The 20,410-nt window shown below is 30.8% G+C and overlaps 1 protein-coding gene across 4 annotated transcripts; it reads left to right on the forward strand.

Annotated features, from left to right (window-relative positions):
- The first annotated feature begins 431 nt into the window (after window positions 1-431).
- On the forward strand, window positions 432-9,206 carry LOC111298886 (ubiquitin carboxyl-terminal hydrolase 25-like). 4 transcript variants are annotated; one of them, XM_089746923.1, is made up of 8 exons: window positions 432-1,308; window positions 1,985-2,060; window positions 2,183-2,275; window positions 4,915-5,001; window positions 5,095-6,086; window positions 6,712-6,840; window positions 8,413-8,548; window positions 8,671-8,859. In XM_089746923.1, exons 1-7 carry the CDS (start codon window positions 647-649, stop codon window positions 8,534-8,536), a joined length of 2,163 nt encoding a protein of 720 aa, XP_089603049.1. In that variant the 5' UTR covers window positions 432-646; the 3' UTR covers window positions 8,537-8,548; window positions 8,671-8,859. The 4 variants fall into 4 exon arrangements, with proteins under 4 accessions (XP_089603049.1, XP_089603050.1, XP_022749360.1 ...); XM_089746924.1 differs by having other exon boundaries at window positions 8,413-8,544; window positions 8,654-8,859; XM_022893625.2 differs by having other exon boundaries at window positions 8,413-9,206.
- The last annotated feature ends 11,204 nt before the right edge of the window (window positions 9,207-20,410 follow it).

Raw genomic sequence — 20,410 nt, forward strand, 5'->3', positions numbered from 1 at the left:
AAAAATTAAGAAATTATATCTTCTCGATGCTTTCACAAGATGTTTGAACTTTCAGTTTTAAAGGATACATTTTGGTATATTTTTTTTTCATTTGTAACTTTATTTTTTTATTTGACGTTTTTAAAATTAAAATTTAGATTATTTAAATTAAAAGTTTAATATTTTATTAAAAATTATGATTGTTGATTTGGGATTTGAAATGATTAGAATTTAAAATTTTTTACTAAAATAAAAACAAATTACGCAACTCTTGGCTCTTAATGTTTTTTTTTTTCCCACAATTTTCTTTCTTGTATCAAACAGAATGTAAGGTTTAAGTAAAGCCCAATTCAAGAAAAGGCGAAGAAAAACAAAAGAATGGGCCCTTAACAAAAAAGAAATTAAAAAAAAAAAAGCAAAACAAAAATCGGCGACCAAGACTTTGGGCAATCGATTAATTGAGGAAAAAAAAGGAAATTAAAGGAAAAATTTTGAAGCAACGAACCCTCACCAGATTTTTCTTCTTTATTTGAAAGGCTTGCAAAGGGGGGAAAAGGGGAATTTTGATTTTGAGCGCAAATTTTCCCTACAAATTAAAGGAAATGCGATTGCGGTGGTGCTGGTGGTCGTCCGATGAGAGATCGGCTAAGGAGGATCACCGCCGTTGATGGGAATTGTCGAGTTACAAATGACTTGGCAGCCGAGTTTACTCAGTGAAAAACGGAAGAAAGGCCCTCCTTTAGGCTTAAGAAACCTCGGCAACTCTTGTTACCTCAACAGCGTTCTTCAGTGCCTCACCTACACTCCACCGCTCGCCAATTTCTGCCTCCGCTCCCAACACTCCTCCTTCTGCGACGCCTCTGCCTCTAAAAAACCACGCGACTGTCCCTTTTGTATCCTTGAAGGGTGGATTACACGCTCCTTAACCCTCGATCTCACCCTCGACGCACCTTCCAAGATCCAAAGCTGCCTTAAAATCTTCGCCGAGCACTTCCGGTTCGGACGACAAGAGGACGCGCACGAGTTCTTGCGTTACGTAATCGATGCTTGCCATAACACGTGTCTGCGTTTAAAGAAGTTGCGGCGAAATGGAAGTGAAGGAGGAGGAGGAGGCGAAGCGGTGAATGGCAATACCATAGTTAAGGAGATCTTCGGGGGTGCTTTGCAAAGCCAGGTTAAGTGTTTGGGGTGTGGTGGGGAGTCAAATAGAGTTGATGAGATTATGGATATTAGTCTTGATATTTTGAATAGTGGTTCACTTAAAGAAGCTATGCATAAGTTTTTTCAGCCTGAAGTTTTGGATGGGAATAATAAGTACAAGTGTGAAAAGTAAGTTCAAATTTCAACTTAATTATTATTATTATTATTATTATTATTATTATTATTATTATTATGTTGTTGTTGTTGTTGTTGTTGTTGCTTTTGCTTTCAAAATTAGAATTAGGCGTATAATCGAATGAATACACTGCTAGGCTCGAGATTTTGCTTTCAAAGTTAGAATAACAACAAACAATTTTTGTGAAGAACGTGGTATTTCCTTTTTTTTTTTTGTTTTTTCCCTTATATAAACCAATTAAGAAGGGAAAAGCAAACATAAAGAAGTAGCAAAAGTAACAATCAAAGGGAGCCTTATTTGTTTGGCTATTGTATTGGTTGCTTTGATTACATGCTTTTACTTTCAGAGGCGAATAGCAAAGGAAAAACTTAAAAACTAGTAATACAGTTTTTCTAGAGAACAAAATATATGGTTTTACCTTTGTATAACATAATTATGTTAGAATTGGTCTCTGTTTAATCGTTTGTTCATTTTTAATCTATTATGATTTTGTGTTTTTTTTCATCATTTTTTTCACTTGATATCAACGTTTTAGTATGAAAAAAAATAAGACAAATTGCAAAATGCAAGAGAGAAAAAGCAAGAACCAAATTCAATGTGATTGACACCTTTTTCTTTTTTTTTTGCTTATTTATTGTGTTTTTGAATGAGAAACTTATGGTAGTTTAGTTGTAAGAAATTGGTAGCAGCGAGGAAGCAATTGTCCATACGTCAAGCACCTAATATCCTTGTTGTTCAACTAAAGGTACGTTATGGCATTTTTTTAAATTCTTAATCTTTGTTTTTGTTGTCAATGTTATAGTTGCTTAAGTTAGTTGTTTTATTGGTTTTTGGAGTAAAGGTGTGATTGTTGGATCGTTATGGCAGAGATTTGAGGGAATCTTTGGTGGGAAGATTGATAGGCTCGTTACATTTGAAGAAGTTTTGGTTCTTTCGAGCTTCATGTGCAAAGCAAGCCAGGTGTGTTGAGTTGTTAATTTAACATATAAGTTTATTTAGTGTTACAAGTTACATTTGCATCATTCTATGAATTCTAGAATCTAAGTTTAACATGGCGAGTGATAAGGATATAAAAGTAGTTACAAGTTAACTAATAATATCTCTCCCTAAGGTGGTATAAGTGGTTTCCTGGAAAACAATGTACACTTCTGGAACAATGAGCTCTAATCTTCGAACAAAAAAATACTTTGCTATTTTCTTTGTCCAAATAGTGTGAATATCACAATGTAGTGGTGGACTTTACACAAAGCTCTAGATCTCCATCATTGTTTGAACTTTGAATGATTTGTGGTGGAAGTAAGTATAGAGATGAAAACTCCAAGGGTCAATGCTAACTTTTAATGGACTAAAGAATTGTCAGGAACTTCTTGTTCATCTTGCCAGCTTTGGTCATCTTAGGACCAGATGTTAAGTCTGCTTCTTGATAGGATCACTTTTAAGAATCTATCGAAAGGGTGGATTATAGCGTGTGCCTTAATCACTATGGCCTAGACTACAATGTGAAAGAATAGAATCTTAAAATCCTTTCAGATTAAGGAGATATTTTCTTGCTTAACTTGGGATGTTTAGGTTTTTAGAAGTGCAGCAAATAGCCTCAAATGCATTTTAGAGGTTGCTAACTACAGTTGGCGTACTGTTGTGAATCCTCCAATGGCTAGAAAGAATGGTCAAGTATTCTCTCCAGTTAAGAAGAAACTTTCTTGGGTGTGGTGGAATTAGCTTAATGTGGGAATATGCCTTTTATTTCACTGTAAAAGTTTCTTAAATATAGTATTAGAGATCAGTGCTCTCTTTTGATAAATGGAAAAGTTTTAGAGAGTGCTTAAGTGCGTCAAAACTTGGCAGGGGGTCTACTAGATAATACCCTAAAGAAATAGAAAAATAGGAGGTTGAGGAAACAGTAAAAGAAACTGACAACCAAAAATTAATACTTTAACGAGTTCTGAAAATGACCTAGAGAAACTAAGCTTGCATTGGAGGAAAACTAGGCAAATGAATGTTCTAATGTAAGATTTTATCTCCATAATCCAATTAGAAGTGTAAACATCAAACTAAGCAAAATGGCCCCATTCATCTACCCGAAATTTAGGCCTTTACCTGACAAGCCTCTCCAACTCTAGCAATTTTATCACTGTTTATGCATCTCTCATTAAACACTGACGGATTGCAAAAAAGCAAAAGTCCTGTGCCTTTCTCTAGTATTTGAGCACGTACTTCTCTAGCTAGTGAACAATGTAGTAAGAGGTGATCAACTTTTAGTCTTGACAAAAGAACAGTGGCTAATAACAATTTCCCTTTATTCACGCTAATTCTCGGAAGTAACAATATGATGTAATGCTGCTGGTAAAACAGGTAGAAGAGTTCACCTTTACTTTCCAAATGTTCCTCAATGAAGATTTTTATGTAGTATCATCACCAAAAACTTTTGAAAAATATTTTTTGTATTCTGTTATTGTCCATATTTCTGTTTAGGTTTCTATACTAGTATAAGCATTTTTCCACTGCAAGTTGCTTCGTACAAGTATACATGAATTGTTGTTTAATGATCAAACTTCAGCAGATAAGTAGAACTTTGGACATTGCTCCTAGTTGTTTGTTGTCGTTTTTCTTAGTACCATGACATTTTAACCCTCTTGGCCATTCTAGCATGCTGTCTCAACAACTTGATCTATGCAATCAAAAGTAAAGCAGACATATACTTGTTTGCTGCCTGCTCAGCCATTAAATCACCCTTCCTTTCTTGTTGTGTTTCTACTTTCACTAGGACTAAAGCTATAAATATTTGCATGCATGATTGTACCTTATTGAAATTCATCTATTTATACAAGGAAATTGCAAGTGATAGTGATGGTGACAGTGGAGGAAAGTGATGAGGGGGATGATAGAGAAATTAATTTTGGAGGATGGCTATGGGTTCCAATTTACTTAAAGAAGCTAACCGATTAGAAAGCTTAGATGATTATAATGGTAAGTGAGGATGGAGCGGAATAATCTTACCAGGCTGAACCAAGTTACTGGCTTGCTGCTGCAAGATTGCAGTAGATGTCATATTAGCATGAATTTCTTGTGACCTTTTCATTTGCTTGTGTAGACTAGCTATGAAGCCTGCCTTGGTGTTTGTTTTACTAAATTATTGGGGAATATTGTAGCATCTTAATGTGTTTGCTAACAATATATACAGTGTGGCATTTCTAGTATTATCATGTGTCCTTCAATATCTCAAATATCTGTTTATATTTGGTCAATGGAAAAGATAGTCTTGTACCTTTTTATAGATAAGAGGTATATATGTTTTAGGGGTTAGTACCTCTTGTGTTCAATGTTGCATATGCTTATGTCATGTCATTGGTTGGTTTCCAATGTTGAGTAAGTCCGTCACTGTTACATTAGAGGAAGGAAATTGAATTTTAGTGATTGACGAGCAGTGCATGATTTGGTTGAGGTAATTTCTGCATGTTTCTACCCAAGAGATTTTGGTACAGTCAAAAAATTTCCTTTGTTTTCCCTACAACGTAATGGCTTCTACTTGCTCTATTCTATATATCCTGTACTCCTTTTTTTTTTTTTAATTTGTAATTTTGTTGTTATTTTCAATGCAGGATCCACAACCAGAGTATAACCTATTTGGTACTATTGTGCACTCAGGACACTCACCTGAATCTGGACATTACTATGCATATATCAAGGTGCTTATGCTATCCTGTTTCTTCCTCGTTATATGTATGCTTCAATGCAGCAGTGTTGATGTAGTTACTGACATTAGCTTGCTGTTTGTAAAGGATGCAATGGGCAGGTGGTATTGCTGCAATGACTCCTTTGTCTCACTTTCAAACCTGCAGGAGGTCTTGTCAGAGAAGGTTTATATTCTTTTCTTCTCTCGTACTAACCAAAGGCCAGGGTCTGTCAGTACCACATTTTCTTGCAATGGAGCTAAACCACGTGATTCTAATGGAATTGAGGCATCAAAAGTCCTGAAAGCTGTTCAATTAAAACCAGTCCAAACAAAACCTTGTGTTGAACAATCTTCACAGAAGGATAAGGTTGGGAAACTGTCTTCAACTCCTCGGGTGAAATTCAATATTTCTGAAAAACCTGGTCCCAAAAAGCTTCCTGTTACGGGTAATGGAAAAGTTGACTTCCATAAGATTCAAAATGTTGCTGTGAATGGTGTTTCGAAGGATTCAATTCATATGGAGAAGAATGAAAAATGTGTGCTGTCATTGAAGAATGGGAACGGTATTGACAAGAGCAGAAAAGTTGATGCTGTTGGTAGTGTAAAAAGCCAACCATTTGCATTGGCAAATGGAAGTTCTACAAAATCAGATCCTTTTGTGGTTAATGTCAGCAAAAGCATGGCAGTTGGAGGGCAGGTTGATACTGCTCTTTTCAATGCCTGTGACTCAGGGCGAAAGAAAATTTCAGAAAATACTTGTGATATTTCAGGGTTAAAGAGAAAATCGGAAGATTCTTGTAATGTCTCAGGGCCATGTAATTTCTCAGGGCTAAAGAGAAAATTGGAAGATTCCTGTAACTTCTCAGTGCCAAAGAGAAAATCAGAAGCCTCTTGTGATATTTCAGGGCCTAAGAGAAAATCAGAGGATTCTTGTGATAAATCAGGTCCAATGACAAAAACAAAAGACTCCTGTGTTAACTCGGAGCCAAATAGAAAATTGAAAGACTCTTGTGATTTCTCCATGCCAATGGGAAAATTCTGTATTCTGCTTTCCCAGGATGCTCAATCTCGTGCAGAAGTTGAAAATGTGAAAGAAATGTAAGCTGCATTCTATCTCAATTGCTTTAGTGATGCCTTTTATGGTATAGCATATACTGATTACTTTCTGGGTGCTGCATATTAGTTGTTTGTGACTATGAGGTTCTCTTTCTTTTAATATCATCTTGTCTTGATTTATCCATGTTTGAAATCTCTCTCAATTGGGAGATCAATTAGTTAGAACTAGGGTATGACATAGCTGGTCCAGGAGTTATGGGTTTAGTCATGCCAGTATTTTTTTGAATTTGTTTTAGAAGTCACTTATCAAGCAGGTTTCCTCTTCCCCCTTCCTTGCTGTTGTTAACTTGCACAGATGAGCAAGTCACTTTTGAGAACTAGTTTCTTAATTAGTTGCATTATGACAAAATGCTTGTTAGCCTGATTATATGCTTTATTGCTACATACATAAAAATAGTTCTGTTCTTGTTTGTTGTACCGCATCTGACAATAGTACCCAGGTTTATAAAAATGAATCCTTACTGGCACAATACTTTCTAGTTACATAGGGTTTCTTTACAGTTGAGCTATTCCTGGTAATGTTTAACTTGTCAAAAATTGCTTTTTTATTCACTTAATAACTCTTTATTATTTTGGTATGTTTTCAATTTGATTCAATATTTACCAGGTTGAAAAAAGAAGCTTCTTCAGTTTTGCGATCGTGTGGCTGGTACTATAATGTTTACAGTTTCATGAATTTGAGGAAGCAGTCGTATGCACTGGAGATTGGAAGCACCATTAGTGGCAATGATTTAGAGTAAGCCTTTGTTAAACTGTTATGTAGCATGTCTTTATATGCACAATTTACACTCCAAGCATGCAAGATTTTCTTTAGGAATTTTGATGCATTTGACTTGCTGTAGATTTCCATCAAATTGGTGTAAATTGTTGGCAGGTTTGACAAACTTCTGCAGTAACATATACTTACAAAGAAAGGCAAGAAGTTTTTTCTTTTTAACAACCTAAGGCTGATTTAGTTTTGGACTTGGTTTCCCAAAGCCTGTTTTGGACCACAAATACAATGCTGATTGGATTCCACAAATACAATGCTGATTGGATTCAGAGTTTTCTGCCAAACTAGCTTTTCAGTCAAGAAAAAGCTTTCAAACATTGTTTTCCAAGTACTCAACCCCAAGGCTATCTTTATCTTTTTCAAATTAACAATTATACATTGAATCTATATAGGTTTGCTACCCAATTTATTTAATTGTAACAAAGTTTTTAAGTTTTTTTCACCTATATTATTGTTTATTAACTTTTAGTCATAAATCAAAACCAAATGGAATGTTAATGATATGCATTCCTTTTTTTTTTCTCTTAATATTTAATTTGTGTAATGTACTATCTTATAAGAATGATGTGATGGGATGGGAGACAATTAGAGAAGTAAAAACTCTTTAATGAGTAATAGTCAATTCTTAAGGAGCTCAGGTGTAGTGGCTGGAAAGGGAATAAAATGATTGGAAAACAATGCATGCTGAGTGTGTCAGGGAGGTGAATTACGCAAAGTATGCTGTTGGTGATCTGGGACAGAACTAGTTGACTTAAGTAAGCATTTAGTTTTGGTTTCAGTGATTATTAATGCACAGAGGAAGAATGGGGAAAAAGGTAGAAAGTAAAGAATTGGAAAAAATAAACAGAGGGAAAGGGGGAGAGCCATAAGAAGCTTACGTTCAAGTTATAATTCCCTGATACAAACATGCACATGTACGGACCAAGACACGTAGAAAGAGAGAGAGAGGAAAGTGCTGCTGTGTGGAAATGAGCTGTGCTTGTACCTGCTATTTATTGGCCTTTATGAGTTACAGGTTAATGTAGTCGTAACAACTGTAGCAGTAGCTTCTGAAATTGGGTATCCCATGCTTAGTGGCACTGTATCCTTTTTCTGATGAGCTTTAATGTTTAGCTTTCTTTCTTCTCTGAAAAAAAAGCTGCAGTTGTCCTTCAGAATGGATTGGTTTAGGATAACCGGGCATTTTGGGATGTAATGTGGTTTTATTGGGCAAGCTATGTGAATGTTTGTGCATTTGTGTTTGGTTTCCTTTCACTGAGGATTTCTATTTGTATGTCCCTTGGATTTGCAATAAGTTTTTTCATTTTTCCCTTGAGTACTCTCCTGAATGTATCTGTGTTTATTTCATTTAAAACATAGAAATTGCTTTTTTATTTGCTTTGCTAGATGCACTATGTACTTGTATAATTTGGAATTTGTAGTCTATTTTGATAGCCAATAATCTCCCCTAATCTTATTACATTCTTATACTGTATCAGCTTTAATACGTTTCATGAATGGGAAACTCTGGTTCATGTCTAAACTACTTTTATGCAGGAAGAAGTTGATTGCAGAGTCGAAGGCAACTTTTATTCCACAGATACCTGAGTCATTGAAGGAGGAATTAATCAAACTTCTACAATCTTTTAGCCTAACAAAACAAGAATCTTTGGGTCCTTGATCAGCTTGGCTGGTATTGAAGCAAATAACCTTTCAATTCTCAAGATTCAGTTATTCTTAATTCTGGTTAGGATGTGAACTTCTTGGCTAATAACTTCTACTCTTGCCAATGCCTTCTGCTGTCTTGTTGCACAGAACCTTGGTGTATAATTAGTATTGCTAATTGGTGTTGTGGTGAAAGAATAGATCTTTGGGTGTATGTTAGTTCTGTCTCTTTTAGCAACTTTCAGCAATAGCAGGAGTTCGCCATCTTTTCACGTTATCATTTGCCGATGGCAACATTGTGATGCTTGTCGGTACCCTATGAATGATTTTTAGATCAAAGTGCTGAGTCCAAATATTGCCTAAAGTTTTGATCTTCGAGGCCTTGAAGATTTCTTTTTTCGGCAGAGAAGTGAGGAATCTTTATTCATTTTGTACGAAATCTATCTTGGAAAATTCATTAGCATAAATTCTTCATTTTACGGATGCATTACAAATCTTCCGTCAAAATTTGATCAGATAGTACCTGCTGTATGTATTACTATGAATGAGCTAAATTCAACCATAGATGTTTCCTCATAGTTGACAACTAATTGTCCCATTCCTTGCTTCTTCTCATTCATTCGGAATTTGTGAACGAAAGTGTACTATAGTTTTAGTAATCTATGTGCATGCTGTGCTGAGGTTTCTATCCTGGTTTTCGATTTCGTTATTCTCAGTTTGGGACTAAGAGAGGGGTTGCTGATGTTAGAATTTGAATTTCAAATCTTTTGAATGCTATTGATTTATCTGAGTTAAAGTTTTGGATTCAGAGTCATGCAAATTATTACTGGCAACTTTTCGTTCGTAGATTACAAAACTCTTTTTCTACGAGGTACAATTTATTATTACTTAGTTCTGGTTAGAGAAATTAAAACAAATTGCAATTCTTATACGGAAACACTTAGGTATGAGAGAATTATCTCAATCTCTTAGGAAGAAGTGCCTTAGAAAAAAAGAAGGAAAACTCAGCTCACAACATAAACAAACCAAAAAGGTTGCTATGTAGAGCTAGCAGCTGCTTCCTTGTTTGCCAACAACTAGCCAAAATTAGCTGTCATCATAGTCGCTAGGCCAAGCTTTCCTATGCGTAATGCAGCAATAATAATAATAATGCAATCGTGGGCTAGTTGTTCAACTGTTGCTATTTTCTTGTAGAAGCATGCCAACGAATTCACGATTTAAGCATAATCTTTTATATTCATAGATAGGATGATAAATGAATTTATAAGTTAATTAATGAAAGTTTGTTTTCAAATTAGTTTTGAGGGATATATATATATATATATATATATATATACGAATTCACGATTTAAGCATAATCTTTTATATTCATAGATAGGATGATAAATGAATTTATAAGTTAATTAATGAAAGTTTGTTTTCAAATTAGTTTTGAGGGATATATATATATATATATATATAACACCGTCCTTATTCCATTTATGAAATTTTAAAAATTTTAGTGATGAAATAATATATATAAATATATGTATATATATAGGTCGATTCAAGATTTTTTTTGAGGCATCCACTTATAATATATAAAAAAAATTATAAATAAAAATTTAAAATAATTTATTGTTATATTATTATAACTATGCACAACAAGTTTTTATATCTTAAAAAAAATAGAATTATATAATTCTTAATACTATTAAGTACATCATTCTCAATATATGTAACTAAATAAACATTCAACCAACAACTATCGAATGATTTACCAATTTTGTTGACCAAAAAAGTGTCCAGAAAAAAAATTTTAAGAGTTTAAGAAAAAATTTCCTTAATTTTTTTTTTTTTGTTTTCTAATTTTTGAGAATGTCCATAAATATCCTATCTTAAGTTATATCTTAAGCCATAAATCAGATCTGCTTTTGTGTGTGTATATATATATAGGTTTTCTATTTTTTTTTTTTTTTTGTTTTCATGTCGTTGGACATAACCTAATAATCTTTACATTGTAGCTATTTATGCAATATATATTAGTTATAGAATTCATGTTTCAGAAATATATTATATCCTTTTCATTTTCAAAGAATTACTGTTGGAAATCCTAATAAATCTCGCTAAATCTTTCTCTCTATGTTCCTATACCTTTCTTCTTATTTTTCTCTCTTATCATTTTTTGTTTTCCTTGTATATAGGGATTTGATTAGAGATTTGATTTCTAATATCTCTTGGTCATATCCTTTAATCATATCACTGAAGGTTATATATATTTTGTACCTAGCCGTATATAACAAACATTAACAGAAATTCTCATTCTTTCACTTGGTATCAAAGCTACCCATTAGGACCGCTCATCATCACTGTTTTTAACCAGTTGGAATTTCTTGCAAATGGTTTTTGGAGTGTTATTTTTTTGGTTGATTGTGCCTTAATTGCCGATCACTTTACAACAGTTTGTGAAACAGCCGCCTTCCGTCTATTCCAACCTTAATTGTTGTTGTCTTCTCTCTTTTTTTCAGCCTTAATTGCTGTCATCCTCTCTTATTTCCTTTTTTAGCCTAAATTGTTGTACATTTTTTCAGTGGTGTTTTGATTGCTAACCAGTGTTCCATTCTAGTAATAAGGGTTCGGGTTCATCACCATTTGACCTTTCTTCAAATGAGGCAACCGGTGAACTGCAGAACATGCATTCAACCTAGCGGCTGAATGGAAAAAATTATCTTCAATAGTCTCAATTGGCCAAAGCTTATCTAAAAGGAAAAAAGAAGTTGAGCCATCTGAATGGGACATGACCAAATGTCAATGATCCATAATTTATGGCGTGGGATGAAGAAGACCTTATGATCATGCCATGGCTATGGAGTACTATGCAACCCAAAATTAGTAGAAATTGTATGTTTCTTCTTACAGCTAAGGATGTTTAGGATATAGTTGGTCAAACATACTCCAAGCAGCATGATACAACATTGGTTTATGAGTTAAAGATTTTAACCTTCGAATAAGGTAATCTTTCTGCTACAGAATATTATGACAAAATGAAAGGCTTGTGGTTGGAATTAGATCATTATCAAGATCTTAAAATGAAGTGTAGTGAAGATACTCAGATAGTGTTAAACTTTGTGGAGAAAAGTGCAGTGTTTGAATTTCTTGTTGGCCTCAAAACTAAATTTAATCGAGCGTGCAGATACTTGGGAAGAAAAAATTGCCTTCATTAACTGAAGTTTTCTCTTTAGTTCGTTATGAGGAAAAGTCATAAGATTGTTATGTTGGAGCCACAACAGCTTGAAGGGTCAGCAATGATTTTAAAAAGGCTGACTGAAAGTAGTGAAAGGTTAAGTTCTGTTAAGCCAGAGAACAAAAAGTAGAAGCTAGCAAAAGGGATAGTTTATGGTGTAGTTATTATAAGAAGCCAGGGCATACAAAAGAAAACCATTTAAAACTTCATGGGAAGGCTCAACTGTTGGCCAAGAATGGTGGGTTTAATGGTTAGCAGAGTTGGGCGAATCTTACTAGTGTTGAGGAGGCCTAGCCGCAAGAGAAAATTACTCTAAGAGGTGAGGATCCCTGAGAACTGAATAAAGAGGAAATTGAAATGCTAAAGCACTTCCTCCAATCCCTTTCTAAGCTATCCTTTTCATGCTCTTTTAGTCAATCTACTAAGTGCCTAATTTCTGAAACTCTTAATGTCTTGGACAATCCCCAAACCAACTCCTGGGTGTTAAACTCAGGAGTAACTGATCATATGACACCTAACTTTGCTGTTTTTGAGACTTACAAGCCTTATTAAAGAAATAAAAAGATCTCAGATGCAGATGGTTTTCCATTACAGTTGCTGCCAAGGAAATATTAGTCTCACTTCCTCTATTCCTCTTCAGAATATATTTCATGTTCCTAAGCTATCAAATAACCTGTTTTTTGTTCATCAATTCACAAGGTCTTTAAACTGTAGACTAAATTTTCTCGACACTTATTGTATTTTTCAGGGATGGTGCTCAGGGAAAATGATTGGTCTTGCTAAGAAAAGGCATGAGCTTTACTATTTTGATGGGGAAAGTAGTTCTTTTGGAAAAAGGTCACTTCTATCTTGTTCATCACAAAGTGGTCATTCCAAAACGGCGAGTTCATATAGTGTGTCTGAGATTTGGCTTCAACATTTTAGATTTGGACAGCTTCCATTTCATTTATTAAAATCTATGTTCTTGAAACTCTTGCGGATGTTTCTATTGAAAACTTTCGTCGTAATATGTGTGAACTTGCAAAACACCATAAGTGTCATTTCCACCAATCAATAAAAGATTAGTCCAGCCTTTTTCCCTAACCCATAGTCATGTGTGCTCCAAAATTTCGAATCTATCTAGAGCTAGATGGTTTGTGTCATTTATTGATGATTGCATTCGATTGACATGGATCTATCTCATGAAGGAGAAATCTGAATTAAGTAGAATGTTTCCAAATTATCATTAAATGATGAAAAACTCAATTTGAGGTTTCTATAAAACGATTCCAATCAGACAATGCACAAGATTACTTCAACCAAACCTTAAATACCATTTTTCAATAGGTTGGCATTGTTCAAGAAGTTGTGTTGACAACCCTAACAAAATGGGGTGGCAGAAAGAAAAAATTGTCACCTTCTAAATGTGACACGAGCTTTTTGGTTTCAGTCTCATTTCCTAAATATTTTTGGGAAGAAGCTCTCTAAATCGCTACCCACTTAATTAATCAAGTTCCATCCCGAACCTTAGAAAACAAGAATCTAGTTAAACTTTTGTAGTAAGCCTATTCAAATGCCCTTGTCTCTCATGGTTTACCTCCAAAAATCTTTGGATGTGTGGTCTATGTTCATATTTATAAAAACAATCGGGACAAACTTGATCCTTGAATCCTAAAGTGTGTCTTTTTCGGGTATTCCTTTACATAAAACAGGTACAAATGCTTCCATCCTTTGATTAGAAAATTCTTTGTCACCATGGATGCTACGTTCCATGAGAAAGTCTTACTTCCAAAACTCCTCTCAATCCGGTCTTCACGGGGAGAATTTTAATAAAGACAAGGACCTAGATCTGGACTTGCAACTTTCTAACTTTCCCAAGTTTTACCCAATCTGATTTTAACCTTAAGCTACCAAATTCTCAACCTCAAGAGTCATTGAATTCTCTACATAACTCGGAGCCTTTTCTTGTTGATGATGCAAATGAACCTAGTGCCACTCAAAGAGAATTACTAACGTACTCAAGAAAAAATAAGCCTAAAACTAATCCGTGGCATGGCTAGGAATTCAACTCGAATTCAGCTATTGTTTCTATTCCTTCTATTGATGAAAAGTCTTTTAACTTTCCTACTAAAGAACCTATGCCAGATGATCTAGATATTCCAATAGCTTTGAGGAAAGGGACCTTTAATTGTATTAAAAATCTTTTATACCCAATTTCGAACTTTGTTTCTTGTCATAGAATATCTACCCAACACCAAAGTTTTTCTTACTACCCTAGATAAGATAAAATTCCCAAATCTGCCTAAAAGGCATTAAGAGACAAGAAATGGGTGCAAGCTATGAGAGAGGAGATGAGAGCTCTTAAGAAAAATAAAACTTGGGAAATTGTTGATTGAAGAGACCAATTGGGTACAAGTAGATGTTTAGTGTGAAATATAAAGCTGATGGCACTCTAGAGGTACAAAGCTAGACTGGTAGCAAGGGGCTATTCTTAAACCTTTGGGATAGATTATCAGGAACTTTTGCTCTGGCAGCAAAAATGAAACAGTTAGAATTTTGATATCTTTTCTTGTATCCTTTGAATCAATTTGATATAAAGGATGCTTTTACAAAGATCTAGAAGAAGAAGTTTTTATGAAACCACAACCTGGTTTTTATGAGAATTTTTGGGATAATAAAGTTTGTAGATTAAAGAAGGCTCTGTATGACTTAAAGCAGTCTCCTAGGCCTAGTTTGGGAGATTTACAAAGTCTATTATTCACATGAGATATAGGCAGAGTCAAGAAGATCACACCTTATTCATAAAACATGAAAATATGAGAAAAATTACAACTTTATTGGTGTACGTTTATGATATCATCGTCACCAGGAATGATGTTGTAAAACGAGATTTGTTGAGAAGGCTCCTTTCACGGGAATTCGAAATAATAGAACTTGAAAGACTGAAATACTTCTTAGGAATAGAAGTTTTGTATTTTATAGAAGGAATATTTCTATCTCGAAGAAAGTATGTTCTTGACCTTCTTAAAGAGATTGGAAAGATAAACAGTAAAGTTGTGAGTAAACCCATTGATCCAAATCACAAAATCAGTGGCAATGAGGGAGCAGATGATGTAGACGAGATGAGGTACCAAAGACTTGTTGGGAGATTACTTCATCCCTCCTATACAAGACCAAGCATAGCTTATGCAGTGAGTATATTAAGCAAAATGTTGTTGCACAGAATTCAGAACTATGGCACAAGGTATACGTGAACTGTTACGGGAAACATCATCTTGCATAAGTTACGAATAATGAAACGTGGTTTTATGAGACTGTATTGTGACAACAAATTAGCAATTAACATTACTCATAATCCTGTTTAGCATAGGACCAAAGATATAGAGATTAATAGACACTTTCTGAAAGAAAAGCTAGACAGTGGACAGATTAGTACTCTTACATGTCAACAGAAAACTAGTTAGAAGATGTTCTGACTAAAGGGCTTGATATAGAGATATCCCTTAATCATATCACTAGAGGTTGTATATATTTTGCACTTAGTAGTATAGAACATATAATAACAGAAATTCTCATTCTTTCACACTAATTCTCATTCTTTCACAATTACCGATTCTTTTACTACTTCAAACAAGATTCTTTTCAAATATTGTGAGCATGTTAAAACTTGAAACGTTTTGCTATGTTTAGCCCAAGCTTATGTTACTAAAGTTGCAATCTAGAAACGTCTTTAGCTTTTTGGCATTAATATGTCCAATTAGATGAGATGTCTTGGTTGTCTCCCTATGGTACTTCTTGAACATTATATTTCAAGTTGATTTTTTAATGTCTTAACATATTTACTTTCCTTTTCAACTACTGTTTTCTACAAGCTCCCTCAACTTGGCATATGTTAGTGACTCAAGTATGTAAACCCTACATATTGTATTCCTACTAACATGATTTGTATGCATGCCTAAATAAAATGATGGATTAATTTTTATTTACTTAAATTTTGGATCATTACATTTGGGGTAGTTCCAGTAAATTTCCAAACATATAGTTCAATGAAGCCCTATTATTTGTTAGAGGATGAAGTTGAGATTTACCCTAAGGAAAGCAAGAAATGTGCTACCATTGGTTTCAGTGACTTGCTTGTGTTCTCTATGAAGGAATGAGTTGCATTAGCAAAGTTTCTATGGCTTTTGATAGGCACTATTATTTTGATCATACTGTTTTAGGACAAGGTCTTTTAAATTATAACATCTTTTCTCCTTGGACTATGCCAGCTTACATGCTTGTCGAGTTTGATTATGATTAGTAATTTGGGCTAGTTTTATTTGTTTGTCTATGTATAACGTTTGAGAAGATTGACTTTGGACTATGTTTGAATTTATAAAATTCTGACCGTAATTGTAACTATTTTGGTTGATTTAGAGTTTAATAAATAAATTTTTAGTCAATACTCCAAAAGTGAAAAAGATTATTTTAGAAATGAGCATTGATATTTGATATGCTTTGGAGCACAAACTTTTCATTTTAGAAGCTTAATTCTATCAATTTCTTTAAAAATAATAAATAATAATTATTAATTTATTTATATTTTTATATTTTATATTAAAACTATCCCAATCGGGCATATTAAGTCATTTGGGAAATTAAAAAAAGATTTGGAGACAAGTGTGTGATCGAATTAATCATGATTTCAAGATTAATTAAAATAATAAATAAAATAATATAATAATCATTTTATATTATATTTAATTTGTATCTAACAAATTGATAAAATTATAAGGAGAATTAATCATTCTCTTAACATAAATAGGATGATTCAGTTTTTCAAAAATAGAAAGGATTAGTTTTAATGCATAAAATTAAACTTATATATTTTATTAGACCCTTAAAAAATATATCGATAATTTAAATTATATAAATTTAAATAATGATAGTTTCAACCAATAAATAAAATTATTCAACCATAATCTTTATACACATAAAACACAAGATAAGATAATATTATTTAATCTAATCATATTCATAATATCATCTTATCCTATTCAATTATAATTTTGTACACCAAATACTTCTTAAGTGATATATTTTTTTAGTTGGTTTTAACTTTTTAGGTAATGATTTTTGGGATTAATTGTGTAAGGTTAACTCATTAATTGACATACCCATTGATTGACACATGTTATAAATTTTTTTATTTTTTTCTTTGGTACTTTTTATTTTCATGTTCAATTAATTTTATTTTTGGTTTTTAGTTTTATTTCATTAGTTTTATTTATTTTTATTTTTTATTTACTTATTTGCTTATTTATTTGTTTTTTTATTTACATATATATATATATATATTTAAATTCTTAGATGAGGATCATGTTTTAATCATTCGACAACTTAAAAATTAAAAATATGGGTTAGAAAAATAAATTTGTAAATTTTTTATAATTATATTTATTTATTTCTATAATATAAATTTTATAAAATTTTAAAAATAAATGAAAATAGTTCCTATGATGAAATTAAAAATAATCATAAACGGTTATCTTCTTTATGTTTTTAGGTGAGGAATTTTCTTCAAGTTTTACTAAAAGTGATGAAAAAATTAAGAAATATTCCAATAAAAAGTTACTTTTAATAAAATATTTAAAAGAAAATAATAGATGATAAAATCAAAACAAATAAATAATTTTTTTATAAAATATTAAATTAATTTAATGGCAAAACTTCATCAAAGGAACAAATGAGTTTTTTGAATATCCTTGAGATAAGAAAATTTCTTAATAATTCTATTAAAATATATAAAAAAATCTAAATTTTTTTTAAAATATTAAAATTTAATTAAAAATAAAAAATTATTGAGGTAGAATCTTTCTAAAATAATATAAAATTAATTGATATTGTGTTTGGATGAACATTCTAAGAATATTAATACCATTTTTACAAGTAGATTATAGTAACATACAATAAAAATTATCCTTAAGTGGGACAACTCTGAATTGAAAGGCAGTACTCACAATTGAATTGTCAAATTATTTTTCATTTGTCAAATAATTATTGGTTAATTAGTTTTCATTTGATAATTATTGTAAGTTATTTTGGTTTTGGACTATGTTTGAATTTATAAAATTATGATTGTAAGTGTAGCTATTTTGGTTGATTTGGAGTTTGATAAATAAATTTTTAGTCAATGCTCTAAATGTGGAGAGGATTATTTTAAAAATGAGTATTTGTATTTGATAAGCTTTGGAGCACAAACTTTTCATTTTAGAAGCTTAATTCTATCAATTTCTTATAAAATAATAAATAACACTTACTAATTTATTTATACTTTTATATTAAAGCTATCCCAATCAAGCATATTAAGTCAATTTGGGAAATTGAAAAAAATTTGAAGACAAGTGTGTGATCGAATTAATCATGATTTCAAGGTTAATTAAAATGATAGATAAAATAAGATGATAATTATTTTATATAGTATTTGGCTTGTATCTAAAGAAATTGATAAAATTACAAAGAGGATTAATTATTCTTTTAGTATAAGATGTTTCAATTCTCTAAAAATGAAGAGGATTAATTTTAATTCATGAGATTAAACTTATATATTTTATTATATCTTTAAAAAATACATCAATAATTTAAATTATATAAATTTTAAAAAATGATAATTTTGATCAATAAATAAAATTATTTGATCATAATCTTTATACACATAAAATATAAGATAAGATAATATTATTTAATTTATTTATATTCATATTATCTTATTTAATCATAATCTTGTATGTCAAATACATATGAGTGATATTTTTTTTTGGTTGGTTTTAACTTTTTAGGTAATGATTGTTGGGACTAATTATGTAAGGTTAACTCATTAATTGACATACCCATTGATTAACACATGTAATCAATTTTTTTATTTTTTTTCTTTGGTACTTTTTATTTTCATGTTCAAATAATTTTATTTGATTTTGGGTTTTTAGTTTTATTTATTTTTATTTTTATTTTTATTTACTTATTTGCTTATTTATTTGTTTTTTATTTATATACATATTTAAATTCTTATATGAGGATCATGCTTTAATCATTTGACAACATAAAAAAATTAAAATTATGGGTTAAACAAATAAATTTGTAAATTTTTTATAATTATATTTATTTATTTGTATAATGTAACTTTTATAAAATTTTAAAAATAAATGAAAATAGTTCCAATAATGAAATTAAAAATAATTGTAAATAGTGATCTTTTTTATGTTTTTAGGTGAGGAATTTTCTTAAAGTTTTACTAAAAGTGATAAAAAAATTAAGAAATATTCCAATAAAAAGTTACTTTTGATAAAATATTTAAAAGAAAATAATTGGTGATAAAATCAAAATAAATAAATAAATAAATTTTTTTCATAAAATATTAAATTAATTTGATGATAGAACTTCATCAAAAGAACAAATGAGTTTTTTGAATATCTTTAACATAAGAAAATTTCTTAAGAATTCTATTAAAATATTGAAGAAAATCTAAATTTTTTTTAATCTTTTAAATATTAAAATTTAATTAAAAACAAAAATTCATTTAGCTAGGATCTTTCTAAAATAATATAAAATTAATTGATATTGTATTTGGATGAACGTTATAAAGATATTGATATTATTTTCACAAGCAAATTATACTAACAAACAATAAAAGTTATCTTCAAGTGCGACAACTCTTAATTGAAAGGCACTCACAATTGAATTGTCAAATTATTTTTTATTTGTCAAATAATTATTGGTTGATGAAAAGTGAAATAAGTTGTTGGGTTTGGCAAGTCATGGCATATTGGACTTTAATTGGATTGTGATATGGTGAGTTGGGCTTTAATTTGACTTTGAGCTTTTATCATTTACATGATGTGGTATGCACTTGGGTGAGTGTTTTTTATGGATTTTGAAATTTTATTATTTATTATCTATAATAAAATAAAAAATTAAAATCTTAAAATAATAATAGTAATAATAAGACATAAAAGACAAAAATAATAAATTAACTTTTTTTTATAATTTTTTTCTTTCTTTTGTTTTAAATATATTTAGCAAAAAGTTTATACTTTATAATAAATTAAAAATTCATACATTTGATTGAATCATTAATAAAAAATATAATGTTCGTAACATAGTATGAAAAATTAACAAAGAAAATGTAATCGCAATATATATGAAATATTATATATAATTTTTAATTTTAATATTTTATAATATTTTGTTTATTATTTTTATATTAAAATAATTATAAATATATTCAAAATAATAAAAAACTGATAAAAGATAATTTACCCCAGTATAGCAAGGAGTGATTCTAGTAATAATAATATTTAGGTTTCAAACAGGATGTTGAAAAGCTTTACACTTGGATATAAATATAATCATATGTTAATAAGTATCAATAATTCAAATATGAAATCTGAGGTATGTATTTAAATATAAATGTTCTATATAAAAGTAAAATTATATATTTTTATTTATATATAAATATTAATTTTTATTTCTTATTTATTCAAAAAAATATATTTTTTGCTCTTATATCTAAAGATACTTTTGCATGGTAAAATATAAATAATAAAACAATAATCAAGCGAATCTCAATTTAATTTATAAATTTGAAGATGATTATATCATAAATATAATTACATAAGATAATATTCATTGTAATATTTTTTTATTAAATAT

The sequence above is a fragment of the Durio zibethinus genome, chromosome 18 (assembly GCF_047325235.1).
Source record: "Durio zibethinus cultivar Kanyao isolate XHJ-2024 chromosome 18, ASM4732523v1, whole genome shotgun sequence".
In the NCBI taxonomy this organism is placed as follows: Eukaryota; Viridiplantae; Streptophyta; class Magnoliopsida; order Malvales; family Malvaceae; genus Durio; species Durio zibethinus.

Excerpts from the sequence above, each read along its gene's own strand:
- LOC111298886 (XM_022893625.2), top strand. The coding sequence starts at position 647 with ATGGGAATTGTCGAGTTACAAATGACTTGGCAGCCGAGTTTACTCAGT. Across the intron at positions 2,276-4,914 it reads TCATGTGCAAAGCAAGCCAG|GATCCACAACCAGAGTATAA; the intron begins GTGTGTTGAGTT and ends TTTTCAATGCAG. Across the intron at positions 6,841-8,412 it reads ATTAGTGGCAATGATTTAGA|GAAGAAGTTGATTGCAGAGT; the intron begins GTAAGCCTTTGT and ends ACTTTTATGCAG.